At 41.3% G+C, this 16433-nt stretch overlaps 1 protein-coding gene across 6 annotated transcripts in view; it reads left to right on the top strand.

Moving 5' to 3' along the window:
* The window catches only part of slco4a1 (solute carrier organic anion transporter family, member 4A1), a 205950-nt gene that overhangs the window by 158218 nt on the left and 31299 nt on the right, over window positions 1-16433 (top strand). For all 6 annotated transcript variants that reach the window (XM_051932562.1, XM_051932561.1, XM_051932557.1 and 3 more), the window contains 2 exons: window positions 5276-5366; window positions 14474-14595. In XM_051932562.1, coding sequence (XP_051788522.1) covers window positions 5276-5366; window positions 14474-14595 — 213 coding nt within the window. The remainder of the gene's footprint in view (window positions 1-5275; window positions 5367-14473; window positions 14596-16433) is intronic.

Here is a 16433-nt window from a genome sequence, read left to right as displayed (position 1 = left end):
TCATCACCTCCCTCCTTAACCGAGCTTCCACTACCCTGTCCCATGTCTTCATGCTGTGGCTCATCAATTTTATCCCTCTGCGTTATACTTTTTCTTGTTTAAGGACACAGTATCGTTGTTGGTTACATGAAGCACAGACAGTGTAAGCATATTATCATGATTTTAATGCTAATTTAAGATGGCGTCCCCCTGTTTACAACATCCAACTAAAACAACATACATTTTTGCCTACAAGACTTTGCTGTGGAAAGGTACTTTTTGAGTTAGATTTTCGCCTAACGCTTTTTGGTTGTAACAATCGCGTTTTCTGATAGTCTTCCCGTATCCTAACCCACACCTGTTCCCTGAACTCATTTCTGCCTCCTCATGAAAAGACTTTTTTTATATCCTGATCGTTATCTCAAGACTTTTTGTAACCTGTGGATGATGGCATTATGAAAGCCTAAATGTTTAACTGACTTCAGAGAGAGAGGCACAGCACAGTCCAAGTATAAAAGTTAATTTTATAATTTAATAGGAACTTTGGGAGACATCGGAGCTTAGCTTTCCACTATCAACAACAAGCAGAAACTATGTGGGTGTAAAAGTCGTTTCCACATTACAATAAATTACGTCGGGCAGAATTTAAGTGCCTGTCTACAGCTGATAGAATAGACATAAACTCAAACTGAGTCATAATTGGGCTCTACGCCTGCTAAGCTAAACCCTTTTTAAACAAAATCACAGTCCTGGTCCAGTAATAAAAAGTAATGATACCTGTTAAATTTCCTTTACACCCACTGCATTGTTGTTTAGACGACGGTCATCTAAATCAGGGAATAATCAACATCATAATCAGAAACTTGTCAAACTCAGAACTTACACAAGTTATAATAAATGAGTTGGAAAGTGTGAGAGCAACTCAGCCAATCTATACTGCCATGGTGAAAAGAGGCAGTTTATAAAAATAGTAGGGACCAGGAGGTGAAACAAAAGCCAGAGTCTAGCTGTAGTGGCGATGCTGAACAAGGAAGGTGGAGGCGGACATTAGAGAAACATCAGACGACGTCACATCACTCACAGTGGTCAGAGAAGGCAGATGAAGGTCTCCATTTAGCTCAAAGTGCTTGCTTCAGGGCCAGAAAACATGGGTTCACAGCTGGGCCACCTACAGTTCACCACAGTACAAATCTTCAAACAGAGATGCTTCTAGTTGGGAGTCCACATCAGTTCGATAGGCGACAAAAGTTGGATTTGCACCATGGAAGGGTGGAGTGTAGTGGAAACTCTTCACAACTCTGGCACAAAGAGAGATCAGCCGGCATCACCACCGCTCATAGTGTTCAGAGGTGGGCTCAACGTGGCTCGCGAGATGGACCTCTCTATTTAGTTCATGCCACAAACCACTCATCTCTGACCCAGCAGACACTTGTTCACAGCTCTCCACTGGCAGCTCACCACTGCGTAAAACTTTGAACTGAGATGCTTTGTAATCGAGTCCACAGAAATTCAAGTGTTGTGGCAATGCTGCACAGAAAAAGGTGGGGACTGACACAGAGGGAAATAAACGCACGTTACACGGAGTTCAGAGGCTGACTCTGCATGCCTGATGGATGAAGGTCTCCATTTAGCTCAAAGTGCTCACCTCTGAGTCAGAGAATACGGGTTTGCAGTTGGCCACCAAAAGCTCAGCACAGTGTAAATCTTCAAACTTCTTCATGGTGCGAGTCCACAGCAATTCAAGTGTTGGGACGATGCTGAGCAGAAAAATGTGGGGGCTGACACAGAGAAAGATCCGCTGGTATCACCAGGAAGCGCACCGCTCAGAGTGTTCAGAGGTGGGCTGACTAGGAGGAGCTCTACATTTAACTCAATCATCTCGTCTTTAAACCAGAGAATGTGAGTTGGCTGCTCACCAACTGTTCACTACAGTGCAAAACTTCTAAACGAGTCCACAGCAGTTCACTAGCCAGGTTCGGAGCCTGAGGGTCAATCTTATCGTTCCTCGAGCCCAAAAACCGAACACAACAATCTTTATCAAAATTGTAACCAAGAATCTCACATAGCAGAGTCATTAGTTCCATGTCCACAAACCTCGTATAACCCAGAAATCCATGACGTCCTCGGATCGGCCCTGCCGCGGTCGCTCGCGGCCTCTGGCAGAGTGCCGAGAAGACGATCGAACTTGACTATCTAGAGCAGGGGTCTGCAACCTTCACTATCAAAAGAGCCATTTTGCCCCCTCTTCCTCCAAAGAAAAATAGTCTGGAGCTGCAAAACATAACACAGCTTATAAACTTTTAAAAGTTTTAATCTTTTTTTAGATTTTACATGTTACAACCACGGAATACAACAAACAGAAGTGCAGTGTGCATGTGTAGGCCTACTTTGAAATAAATGTAACTGAACTCTGCAGGCCTATTTGAGTCCTTCCTATACCTGTATAAAATTAAAATAAAAACTAGCCCACTTTAATATAAATAAAACATTTAGCTGTAGCTTAGCAGCTTTAAAAAAGTAAACATAAAATTCCATTTCAGTGTGCTCTCATCCTCTTCAGGTTTCCCTCTCAGCCAGCAATCAACTGAAGCACCTGAACATACAAAAAAACCAACATCAGCTCCGGGTCTGAAATAAATGTGTTTTTTTTTTTTTTTTTTTAAATATTAGCCTATTAAATGCTATTGTTCTCACCTGTTTAATGTGACTTCTGTTTCTGAAGTTCGCTGCAGATCATCTCTAGCACTTTGAGCTACTTTTTGTATGAAAATGTGCTATATAAATAAATGTTGTTGTTGTTCTATGTCGGGGCTATACGATGTGACTTTGACCTTCACACAGGACTGCAGGCTCTCATGTGTGAGGCGGGAGAGATATTTGGACTTTATGAAGTTCATTCTTGAGAAAACTTGCTCACATAAGTATGTTGAGCCAAAGATGGACAGGACTCCAAATGCATATTTTTTCATGTTCATATATGTTTCGGGAATGGCACTCCATGTATTGAAAACAAGTTTGTCGGGTTTGGGGAGGTTTTCAATATCAGTCCATTTGTGCTCTTTAGCGAGAGTAGCCTTCTGACGGGCGACTTCTTCAAGATCCGCTGTCAGGCATTTGAACTTGGACACCCATAAATCTTTATCCGCTATGCGGCCAGTTCAATTTCTAGATCGGGCTTACTTACTCCTGTGAATGCGGATGTGTTCAGCAGGGATGGGTCAATGTCCAGGGAAGGAGAGAGTGTTTTTTTTCTTTCTGAACTCACTGAATCTTTCTCTAAATGCAGCTTGCATTGCAATAATTGTACGGTGGAAATAATCACAATTTATGTGAATGTTCACTGCTTTGAACTCTCTCAGGGAGGGGAAGTGAGAGAGTGTACCTTTCTGTACATCTCTGGCAAACACTGTCATCATGCGCTCAAACACCAAAACATTTAAAGTCAGAGAATAGATGCTCTGATATTTTTATGAACGATTCTTTCATGTATTCTCCGTCTGTGAACGGCTTACCCCTCCTTACGATCTCTTGAGCTGCCACAAAACTAGCAGCTGTAGTTGATTGTGGAGAAGTGATCCACTTTTTGAAAGTATGTTTGCTCTGTTCAGCTTTCCGTTTTTCCGTTTTTCCTTTTATGCTGGGGGATATTTGATCCATTTTGAAGGATGTTTTTTCATTTCTGATTGTTTACTTGTGTGTTATTAAGTGTTTTGTTAGAGGGAGAGGTTGAGAGTATGCACTGATAGTGCGTTGCCGCACCCACCACCCTACGGACCACCTGGCTTGGGACCCGAGAGCAGCGGGTGACACCTCAGCACCACACTATAACAGTGTAACGTTTTTTAACTGTGGCTGGAGTGTCAATCCAGCTGCCAACCCACAAGCCGGTGTTTATTATTTATTTTGCATTCTCCCATGACTGTATCTTCTTTCCATTGGTCAATACTGTTTGGAGTTGTTTTGTTTTACAGATGCTGTACATTTACTAGTGGCAACATTTGGGGTCACAAACAAAGTGACATCAGGGGTCATTCAGGGGATACATCCAAGTTTTGTTGATTGCTAAAACAATAAAATAAAATTTGTTCATGTTCTCGTTCAAGCTTTTGGTTCTTCACCTCCCTTTTGTTCTTCTTTCACCTTTGAGTTTGGTTCACATTTAGGCTTTGAAACTCAGTATTCTTTGTTCTCCCTGTTTTGACATCTGCTTTGTTATTCTGACTCCTACTCATCACCCAGTCCTTTCATTTCCTGGAGGCACAACAGAAATATTATATAGGATTAGGTTTAGGGATCCCCCATAACCTTTCTTTACCAAATAGAAAGTACATAATCCTACATGTTCACGCAAGGTGAGCAGCTGTTCTTTTATACTGAAGCAGTTCCTGGACAGTCTGCACATGTGCCTGTTAGCTGCTCCTCAAATGTGTTTTTATGTCATCTGCAGCATGCGGGGTTTACTGCCCCTCAACCTCACTGTATTATGGATGAGTTTGGCCACTCTTTCAGGTGAAGGTCCAAGTGGTAACTAACATTGACACGGGCACTGCTCATTTGGCCAGCTTCGTAAACCCCATATAATTGTTTTTTCTGGCTGGGCTCTAACACTCCATGCTTATCCCAGCCAAAGACTAGCACATTTTCTTATGTCTGTATGTAGGAGGCAGACCAAGCTGTTTCTTTTCTCTCTTCTGTTGGAAACATGCTGTTTTTTTGTGATTTGCACATTCTCTTCCTGTCTCTCCAGTATTCTCCACTTACTAAATTGGCTCTGGAAGAGCAAAACTGTGTGCTTTTTGATTGTTTCTTCATTTGAATCTGTACTGAAGTTGATAACTGGGTGTAATACTTCACATGTCCTAAGATAGCGGTCCCTATGCTCCATCCTTGAGAGCTGCAGTGGCTACAGGTTTGGGTTCCAATTCCATTCTTCAACCAAAAGTGAGTCCCTGCTGATAATACAACTGATTGTGTTGTGTCTTTCATTCTGCCACCGTGGGCCTTTCTTATATTGCAGATTTGCTTTTTGTGAAAATATTACCCAAATTATTTGTGGAGTAGAGCAGTTTAATATTGAAATATTAAAACAGATACAATGAGCAGATAGATAGATAGATAGATAGATAGATAGATAGATAGATAGATAGATAGATAGATAGATAGATAGATAGATAGATAGATAGATAGATAGATAGATAGATAGATAGATAGATAGATAGATAGATGATGGGTTAACTTTTGGCTTCTGTTTCTTCCCAATGATGGGGTCACTTATGGCTTCTGTTTCTTCCCACAGGTATTTTCTATGCAGCAGCTATTGTTGGGCCAGCTGCTGGCTACCTCTTGGGTGGAGTTTTCCTCAATGTATACTCTGAAATCAATGAAGCGTAAGTACTACTGCCTTACTGTATTCTGTAAATAGTTCCTCCATGTCATGATCTAGCTTTTGCTTTTAATTTGTTTGCAGCTATTCCTTGGTCTCTTAAAAGTGTTTTGAATATTTGATGCCAAGGAATCCAGTGGTTAATGTTTGTAATGTCTTTTGTGGGTCTTATGTGGGCACCACCATTTTAGAACTGTTAATGATTGCAATGCTGTTGCTAGGTAAGATCAACCAGAGGTGTACCATACGTGACATCATGGGGTTGAGGATATAAAGGTCAACATCTTGTAATTTTTGGTTGCACGTTTATGGATATGGCCTGTAAAAGAAGACACAATGACAAAGTAAAAGATTTGGGGATCCACCCCGTATACCTGGTAAAAAAGTTTGTTTGTAGTATGTTATTACAGACCTGAGTTCAAAGCAAAACTGGGTGGCATATATAGCTAGTAGACAGGAAATGATGTAATGGGTTGGTGGAATTCTGGGACCGGAAATGACATCAAATGCAGGTTGGATCTTGAGGCCCAAAAAAGGAAGCTACGTTGGCTGTCTTCTGAGGACCGGAAGTGTCTTTAAGCTGAGGGTTCGTGGTCGGTCTGCAGGGGAAGAGGAGAAACAATTAGAGAGCAGCGCCAACCTCTGATTTGGTCAGGAACATGTTGGTTTTTGAGCCCCTAACCTGTATCCCAAGAGCACGTGTGTGACAGACCATAAAACCTTATTTGTGAGTGTAATTATCACTATGGCTTTGACTTTGTTTCTGTTCTTTGATTATGATTTACATCCTACAATTTGATTCTGATTATATGTGTAGTGATTATGTTTTTATCATTTTTTGGAGGCATATTTTTATGTTATGTATTTTGGGATAGTAAATCCTTTTCTGATATTAGTTTTTTTTTTTGTTTTACTTTCATTTTGATGTTGTTAGAATTAACATGAAAGTTGAATGATTTCTTTTTCTTCGGTTGTATCCTCTTTAATAAAATCCCTGTGTGCGTCCAGGTGTCCGTGTGTGGGTGTCTTCGGGTGAAGTGCGCATGCGTGGGGCACGGTGCGATGCGCGATATTACTGTCAGAGAAAGTTACAGGCGTTTAACGGAAATACAAACCAGTATTACTGCGAGAGGAAATTAAAGGTACACAATACAGTGATGCATATTACAGCCACATACAAGCCACTATTACTGTCAGAGGAGATTAAAAGCATATTACCGACGCGCACACCTGTATTACCGCCAGAGAAAATTAAAGGTATATTACGGATGTACAAGCCAGCGGACGTACAAGACAGTATTACTGTCACAGAAAATTAAAGACACACAATACACGGCGGCAGCTCACGAAGAACGGTCAGCTCAGCAAGTAAACATCAACAAAAGAAAGGCCGAAAGAAAGAAAAATACGACTAACAAAAAGAATGAGGTCAAAGTCCCTTGCCATTTAACATTTTAACCGCCAACTCCCTAAATATTCCCCATGCCAGGAGAAATCTGAACAATTTTCGTTTTTTTACTTTACATTTATTCAAGCAGTATTTACCTGCTGAAATACCTGCTGAAATGTTTCAAATAAATGGTCAATCAAAGGACGTAGCTTGAACAAGCGGTCACGGTTTGGATCTTTCATATCTGGCTCAGATAACGGGCAGCAGTCCAGTTGAGATGCTGGGGATACACCCACTCATCGCCATCATCCAATGCGTCGTCATTCACAGTATCATGCAGCGCACGTTGCTGATCATCATTGTCGCTAAAATCTTCTTCAGAACTGCTACAATCATGATCAGAATTATTGTCCAAAATCGCCTGCAAAACCTCACTTGAAGTCAGTTTACGTTTCGCCATATTCACAGCTTTCACTTTCGAATCATATCACGTGAGTGGCCAATACAAGCGCAGAGTTGTCGAAATACAACGTAGTAATAATACCCACGCCAAACTGTCAGTTATACTACGCGCCAGGCATTCACATAACCACAGGCAAATGTGCCGGATAATTCCGGCAGTAAGGCGTCAGCAATAAAGCTACGATGCCGGATATATCCGGCAGAGGGCGGTTAAGGTGTTAATATAGACTGTTCCTACTAATGTTTATGCACTACTGTTCTAGCGCCCGTTATTGTAACGGGCTTAATGACTAGTTCTTGAATAAAAGCGCACTTGTTTTGTTATACTTGTACCTTTTCTGAAAGTATTTATTTGATATTTGGACTTTAGTCTTCACACGTTATACACTTCATGTCAGTATTTTGTCAATTATTACTATAACATGAAAAAGTTTCTGTTATATTTATGTGTTCAACATTTCTTGCCTCGCATTTCCTGTCATCCTACATTTACCCAGATCATTGTAGACACAAATGCAATGTATGTGTTCCAAAAAATGATATATTATTTACCCTATACAACTCCAGGCACCTCACACCCAGATAAACAGACGTGAGCTGGGAGAATTTTGAGTCGTTGGGGGATAGGATAGCAGGCTGCTTGTACTGAGTGACACATTTGCAAAACAAAGACACTCATGAAGAGGTACAAAGGAATTTAAGGTGGCCTGGCATTCCGACTTTTTTCATAGGCTTCAGGGATTCTTGTGTTAAAGCACATCTTTTTCTAATTCCATTTTGTCTTTTCTCCCGGGTGGTGCCATTTTGTGGATTCTGCTGCTGTGATGTGTGCTCTGTTTGCCGGATACGTGTTCACTGAGGTCATGACCCTGTCTTCATTAGGTCAAAACTTTAGAGGTTGGCTCAAGAAGCCATGTTTTATTCGAATTTGATGGTTAATCCCCTGCAACACTTACTCTCTATTTTTCTAATTAATTTTCGTGGTATTCAAACCTTTGGCCAACATTATTTTGACTGCAATTTAGAGTTTTGTTCTGTTTTGGTTTGATGAAAGATCAACTTGATTTCCTGGGTTAAGAACTTTATCAATTTTCTGATTTGTGCTTCTTCTTCTGGGCCTCTATTTAAACGATGTCTGCTATATGATGTATTTTGGTTATAAACTCACTCATAGTTTTTTGAATGTTCTGAGTCGTGTTTATTATATCGTTTATATTTTTGTATGACATCACAAGATGAGATTTTTGCGGCTGATGAAGAAACTAGGAACGACTTTTTGGGCTATTTCACAATGAAAGAAGAGGTGGAAGATCTTGACGAGCCACTTTAGTAGGATAAGTTGGGATAAGTTAACTCAGACCCTACTGGCTATCACAAAGGTTACATTCACACTGCAACTCTATTCTGATTTTTTTCACTCATGTGTGGCACAGGTCTGACCCCTTTATAGAGGCATTGGAACAGCAAACAAACAATGGAATCAGAACCCTTATGTTTCATTCGTATGTGGTACTAAGTCTGATATAGAGTTATGTGACACGAAGTTGCACTTGAGTTGAAGTTGTCTGGAAATTTACAAACCCCAACTCCACTCTTTACGCAACTGTCTTCATATACTGTATCTGCATTGAAAATCAGGATGGTTGACAATTCCAAGTCAGCCTGCTATTTGAAAAGAAAACAAGGTGGCAGACTTACCGTATATACTCACGTATAAGTCAGGTCTTGCAACCCGAAAAATCGATCATAAAATCAGACCCCGACTTGTCCACCCGTTCAAAAATGCAACACTTAATTTTTTTTTTTTACATCTTCTTGCCTCCTCCAATCTCGCACCAGTTTCTCAGACACATCGAATTTTGCTGCAGCAGTGCATTTACCAATTTCTTTCACTACTTCAACAACGTTTAATTTAAAACGAGCTTCATATTTTGTTCTGATCGAACACTCCATCGTAGATAAGGGATGCTCTTACAATAAACATTTGTGAGGGTGTGAGATACAAAAAACACAAATGGGTGCAAACATTGCTTTGGAATAGTTCAGGTCTTACCGTGTAGTCACGTAGGCACAATACATAGAAAAAAAGGCAGTGTGCTCTGTGGTTACTCTTTCAGGTGGGTGTTGGCATATCGTAATCTCTTGGATCAATAGCGTGAGTTTTCCGCATTCAACTTATACGACCGTAATTATAAAATACCGGAAATTATACGCTAAAATCAAGTCCCGACTTATCTGAGGAAGAACTTATCCGTGAGTGTATAGGGTAATAATAATGTGAGGAGACTACTGCCAACCAGTAGCCTAATTGCTTTACGTTTTCTGATGAAAATGCCCCAGCATTTTGAGAGTCTTGTACACAGACACATCCGCGAGTAATCAAATGTCCCCATTGACATGCTGATATTGCCAAACCACTGTTTGGTATCAAACCCCTCCTCATCCAACACCCACTAGCCCCGACTCCTCTCTTGTGTGCGCAGGCTTCTATGTTCAGATACAGAAGTGATAATGCACTCCAAGCTTTGATTTTTTTGTTTTCGATTTCTGAATTTAAAGACGCCATGCACTGAATACAATATTAAGTAATCCAACAGCCAGCATTCTGTTGGTATTCATGGAGGTCTATTAGGTTACATCTGTCGGATGAATTTGTTTTTATTAACTTTGTGTATGCGGTGCACATTCAGGATAGATGTCTGTATGCAGCCATATCAGATTTGGATCACTTGTATAATTAATTTGTGAAGTCAGAAACAAAAACGTCAGGTTTGTGCCAAAAATTGGAACAAAGTCACTTTTTGCTGCAGTGTAAATGTAGCCAAGCAGTCTTGTATAAACATTTTTAACTGGTAAGGATTATTCATCTTAAAAAGCAAGACTAAACTCCGGTTCAAAGATCTGTACAGTACCGACAAACTCATTGATAATGTTGACGCCGCGACGGATCTTTCATTTAAATAAATGTCGTACCTGAAGACAATACTGGAAATTAAGAGGAGGTGCATCTCAAACTGACGCCAGGTAGCACACAGAGTTTACGGACTCTGGAACAAGTTGCAGTCCCCTCCACAATATTTGGTCAAAGGGATTAAAAAAAAGTGCCTTTTGATGAATTATCTGAATCTCACGCTGAAAAGATGAGGGAAATCCAACCTTTCACTAAAATAAATTTCATAATTATTTTGAACACAACCAGACATGCTATAATTATTGGCGCCCCTACATTTAATACTTTGTACAATCTCCCTTTGCCAATAAAACAGCACTGAGTCTTTTCCTATAACGTCTTATAAGGTTGGAGAATATGAAGCAGGGAACCTGTGATCATTGCTCTTTACAGAGTCTCTCCAGATCATCCAGAGTTCTTTCTTGCGCTCCACAGGTTTTCAGTTGAGTTTGGGTCCAGACACCGAGACGGTCACCATGGCCGATGCTTGATTTTGTGTCCTTCTAATAACTCTTGTGTCGATTTGGCCAAATGTTTTGGATCATTGTCCTGCTGGTTGATTTTGTGTCCCTCTAATAACTCTTGTGTCAATTTGGCCAAATGTTTTAGATCATTGTCCTGCTGGATGATCCACTGACAACCCTTGGCAGCTGTGGCCAGATTTAACTTTAAAATCTTAAGGTAGTTCATGCTGTCCATGATTCCATCTACCCTAAACAAGGTTCCAGGGCTTTTAGAGGAAAAACAGCCCCATAGCATCACAGAACGTCCACCATACTTGACACTGGGATCGGCTTCTTTCCAGTTTATCCCACCTTGAGTGTTTCTTGCCAAAAAGCTAAATTTTCATTTCCTCTGACTATAGAACACAGTTCCAGTCCAGGTTCCGGTAGCGTTTAGCAAGGTGCCAGGCGGAGATGTTTGTGGTTAAATGACAGGAAAGGCTTTTTTTCTGGCAGGCTTTCCAAATTATCTTTCGGCATGGAGGTGGTGTCTGATGGAGCTTTTGGAGACTCTGAGATCCTGTTTCTTAAAATTTGTCTAACAAAGATACTTCTACATTTTTTTTTTTATCTCTGTTACGTTCTTGCACATTGTGTGTAGAGGCAAATTAACTTGGGTCCTCTTCCAGGGAAGTTGGTAACAGTTCTAGTTGATTTGAACATTTTAATTATTACCCTGACTGTAGATAAGGGCATTTTCAGGTTTTCAGGAGTGTAGCAGTTTTTTATACTAATTCCCTGACTTATGAATATCAAAACACACGTTTACCTCATTTGAATTGTGTGTCGCCTTATCTTTCCCATGTTGATGAATGAAAAAGGGAAGTTGGCCTTTGTGCCACTTCATGTTTATACCCTGGAGCCTCAGGAGGTCATGGATTACTGCTTGAAACTTCCTGCACTCTTTGATCATCTTACAAAAGAAAACTACGAGGGATGTTCAAAAAGACCCGGCACTTTTTTATTTTCGTTGGAAATGGTGAAAACGGGAGGAGTAGTAATTGGTCGTGTCTGAGAGTTTTGTCTGGCAAGCCAGCTGCCCTTGCAGTTTAGTATAAGACAGTGGGTCTCAAACTGTGGGGCGGGCCCCCCTAGGGAGGTGCGAAGTAACAAAAGGGGGGCGCGAAGATGTGAAAAAAAGAAAACAAGAATCTAAAATATGAAAAATATATCTATTGAAACCAAAACAAATTAACTTAAACTACATTCTGATACCAGAAAAATAAATATAGAGTTAGATAAATGTTGACAAAAGTTAAGTAGGTATAGTAAAATATGCATCTATGATATATCATTAATTAAACAAGAACAAATTGGTATTAGTGGGCTCCTTTCAAAAAAACGTTAGGGGGGCGCAATTAAAATTGTTATGAAAACTCGGGTCGCAAATACTTAAAGGTTAAGAAACGCTGGTATAAGAGTCGTCACCCTGTGGTGAAGATGGCTGCGAAACGTTTAAATTGCACCAAAGAGGGACAGCATTCTATCCTACGCTTTTTGTGGGGAGAATGTGTGCCAGGAGCACAAATTCATCTCTGCATGTGTGTTCAGGATGGGGATAAAGTTCTTTCTCGTAGAGTCATCTATGAGTGGATTGAAATGTTCGAAAATGGCCGTACTAGTGTGTCGGATGCAAAGCACTCCAGACATCCAGCTACAACCACGACCACAAGGAATGAAGAAAGAACCCTGATTTGAAAGCAGCAGTACGGAAGGCAGGCTCTATTGTTGGCATGGAGCTAGACAGTTTGACATCTGTGGTAGAGCGACGGGCGCTCAGCAGGCTCCTATCAATTATGGAGAATCCACTGCATCCACTAAACAGTGTCATCTCCAGACAGAAGAGCAGCTTCAGCGACAGACTGTTTTTACCTACATTATTATCAATCTTTAATTTAATATTGTTTTTTGTATCAGTACGGTGCTGCTGGAGTATGTGAATTTCCCCTTGGGATTAATAAAGTATCTATCTATCTATCTATCTATCTATCTATCTATCTATCTATCTATCTATCTATCTATCTATCTATCTATCTATCTATCTATCTATCTATCTATCTATCTATCTATCTATCTATCTATCTATCTATCTATCTATCTATCTATCTATCTATCTATCAGTGGCTACACGCTCAACCAAAAATATTTTTTGCTGATGGCATTAAAAAGTTAGTACGATGCTGGGAAAATTGCATTGCAAAGGAAGGTGACCATGTACAAAAGTGATGTCATTTGTTTTTGAAATTCTTAATAAACAGAGTTTAAAAAAAAAGGGTGGAAACTTTTTGAACATCCCTCATTCATTCATTTTCTACTGTTTATCCGAGATCTGAGGCCTATACTTCTGCCAACTCATACTGTAGCATCCCAAAGCATTCCCAGGCCATCTGGGAGATGTAATCCTCCCAGCATACCCTGGGTCTTTCCTGGGGTCTCCTCCCATCTGGTCGTGCCCTTAAAATCTCCACAAGAAGGGGTCTGTTTTAGATGCCTGAATCACCTCAGTTGGCTCCTCTTGCTGTGGAGGGTCAGCTGCTGTACTCCGAGCCTTTCCCAGGTGTCTGTGCTTTTCTCACTGTATCTCTAAGTGAGAGCCCAGCCACCCTGCAGAGAAAGCTCATTTCGGCTGCTCGTACCTGTGATTTTGTTTTTTTCAGTCATTTCCCTAAAGCTCATGACCATCGGTGAGAATAGGGACATAGATTGACTGGTAAAGAGAGAGCTTTGACTTCTGACTTAGCTCCTTCTTCACTACTATGGATCAGTTTAGCGACTGCAAAACTGCGCTTGCCACCCCAATCCATCCCTCAATCTCACCATCCCATACCCACCCCCAACCCCCCCCACTCGTAGAAGAAGACCACAAGGTACTTAAATTCCCCCACTGGAGGCACTAACTGACCTCCCACTTGGAGAGGACAATCCACCTTTTTCCTACTTCAGTCACGCTTTCTTCATATGAATTTCTGGGGGTGCCAGTAATCACAGCAGATGCGGTTTTGGTAAAAATAATTATTTCTTAATGAACTTTATTTTTAAAGGTTATTTTAAAGGTTAGATTTCTTTCATGTTTTACTTCACATATAAGAAGAATAGGAAAAGTATTGGATTTGTCCAAAAATTCGACCTTGAGGTTTTGATGAATCTCGATGTTTTAGACCTCCCTGAGTCTGAAAATACCATTTTTAGAATTCTGTCTGTCTGTCTGTCTGAGTAAACACGATAACTTGAGTTCACTTCGGTCAACCAAATTTTGCATACAAGTATTAAGTACAAAATGTAGATTTCTATCAACTTTTGGGCTCTTTCCGTTAACTGGAAGTGGTTCTTTACCTTTTTATTCAAACAGCTGCAGAGTCCGATTTATTCAACTTTACTTTTTTAATAATTGTTCAATATATTATTCATTTGATTCGATTTGTTGGTGATGGTTCTTTAATGTACATAATATAAAAATATTATCATTGTCTTGTGGTTTACTCCACAAATATCCATCCCCCATATCTGAGTATACGAGAAAGTCGAGGAGAGACTACTCCCAATTTTTTCAGCGTGAGATTGAGGTAATTCACGAAAAGGTCCATTTTTTTTAGAACTCTTTTTTCTCATCTTTCCCAGGGATACTAACAATTTTGTATATAGTCTACACAGAAACCTTGACGTTTAAAAAAGTATCTGGATGAGATATTGAGACAACTTAGTTGACCAGGCGAGCATGACAGAGTGGACGCTGCTGTCTTCTTATTTGTCTTAATGGTCCCTGTCAGAAAAAACAATTCTCGACTCTTGTTGTTTCTCACAAACAGGACAGAGCTGACTCCAGAAGATCCTCTGTGGGTGGGTGCCTGGTGGATTGGCTTCCTGGGTGGTGCAGCAGCTTCTATGCTCGTCTCCATCCCAATCCTTGGTTACCCTCGACAGCTACCAGGTATGTGAACTTGATTTTCTTTTAGACCTGCTGACTTCGCTACTGTAGTGTTCAGATGTTAGAAAGATTTTATTTAATTTATTTAGTCTGGTGACAGAATACAGTAGGTAGAAATGGTGCCTAATGGAGTCAGCATTAAGGATGCGATTCCTGCCTTTGGAGGGTGTCTATATGGAGTTTGCATGTTCTCCCCATGTATGAATGGATTTTTCTCTGGGTTCTCCAGTTTTCCTTTCACATCCACAGAGACATGCAGGTTAGGTTAATAGGCATTGGACTGGTCACCTCGTCAGGGGTGTTTCTTGTGTTGCTTCCCATGCTGCTGGGATAGGCTATGGACCCCACAGTCCTAGATTACGTTAGTTGGTTATGAGGATAAAATGAGACCCTGCATCATTCCTCACAAACCTGAATTGTATTATGGGAGTTTGACAATAGTACAGTCTCTGACACACGAACCCTGAGTACCTTCAACTGACAAATTACTCAGCAAAACTGTGTCAGGAAACGCAACTGGGGCTCCTTTACACCAACAGCAATACGCCTGCATGAGGCCTCACTGGGATCTATTTATGTATTTATTTAATTAAAGAGCTTCTGTAATAACCCACATGTCCCCCTGGGACAAAAAAGTGCTATCTATCTATCTATCTATCTATCTATCTATCTATCTATCTATCTATCTATCTATCTATCTATCTATCTATCTATCTATCTATCTATCTATCTATCTATCTATCTATCTATCTATCTATCTATCTATCTATCTATCTATCTATCTATCTATCTATCTATCTATCTATCTATCTATCTATCTATCTATCTATCCTAGTGAGCTGAACGACTTCCGGCCTGTTGCTCTGACATCACATGACCATGGAGAGGCTGCTGCTTCACCACCTGAGGCCACAGGTTCAACACGCCCTCGACCCTCTGCAGTTTGCATATCAGGAGAAGGTGGGAGCGGAGGATGCCATCATCTGTATGCTACACCGATCCCTCTCCCACTTGGACAGAGGCAGTGGTGCTGTAAGAATTATGTTTCTGGACTTCTCTAGCACCTTCAAAACAATCCAACCTCTGCTCCTTAGGGACAAGCTGACAGAGATGGGAGTAGATTCATACCTGGTGGCATGGATCGTCGACTGTCTTACAGACAGACCTCAGTATGTGCATCTCAGGAACTGCAGGTCGGACATTGTGGTCAACAATACAAGAGCACCGCAGGGGACTGTACTTTCTCCGGTCCTGTTCAGCCTATATACATCGGACTTCCAATACAACTTGGAGTCCTGCCACGTGCAAAAGTTTGCTGTTGACACTGTTATCATGGGCTGCATCAGAAGTGGGCAAGAGGAGGAGTATAGGAACCTCATCAAGGACTTTGTTAAATGGTGCGACTTAAACCACTGTTGTACATGGCTGGGGGTCAGACCCGGCCGGGACACCTGGAGGGACCGAGAGGTGGCATATTTGTCCTCCGGGCCACGAGGGGGCAACCGCCCTGGGGCAGAAGAGGGCCACGGAAGGGGAGCAGGGAGGCTCAAGTCCATGGAGGCCCGTATCCACCGCCAGGGGGCACCCCGAGCCTCGTGGAGCCCGGGACTTATTTACCTCCACCACACTCATGGAGAACGATTCTTCCAGGGTCACCCAGAGTGCTTCCGGGTGCTCTCCTGATGTTTCCGCCACACCAGGACGTGACGTCAGGTAGAGCACCTGGAGCTCATCCGGGTGAGGATAAATGGGGCCGCCTCCCTCCTATCAGGGAGCTGGAGTCGGGAGCAGGAGCAGGACGAAGCTCCTGGAGAGAGAGAACAGGTGGCCCAGGGATGAGG

The sequence above is a fragment of the Erpetoichthys calabaricus genome, chromosome 10 (assembly GCF_900747795.2).
Source record: "Erpetoichthys calabaricus chromosome 10, fErpCal1.3, whole genome shotgun sequence".
Lineage (NCBI taxonomy): Eukaryota > Metazoa > Chordata > Cladistia > Polypteriformes > Polypteridae > Erpetoichthys > Erpetoichthys calabaricus.
This window is presented reverse-complemented; position numbering and strand designations above follow the sequence as displayed.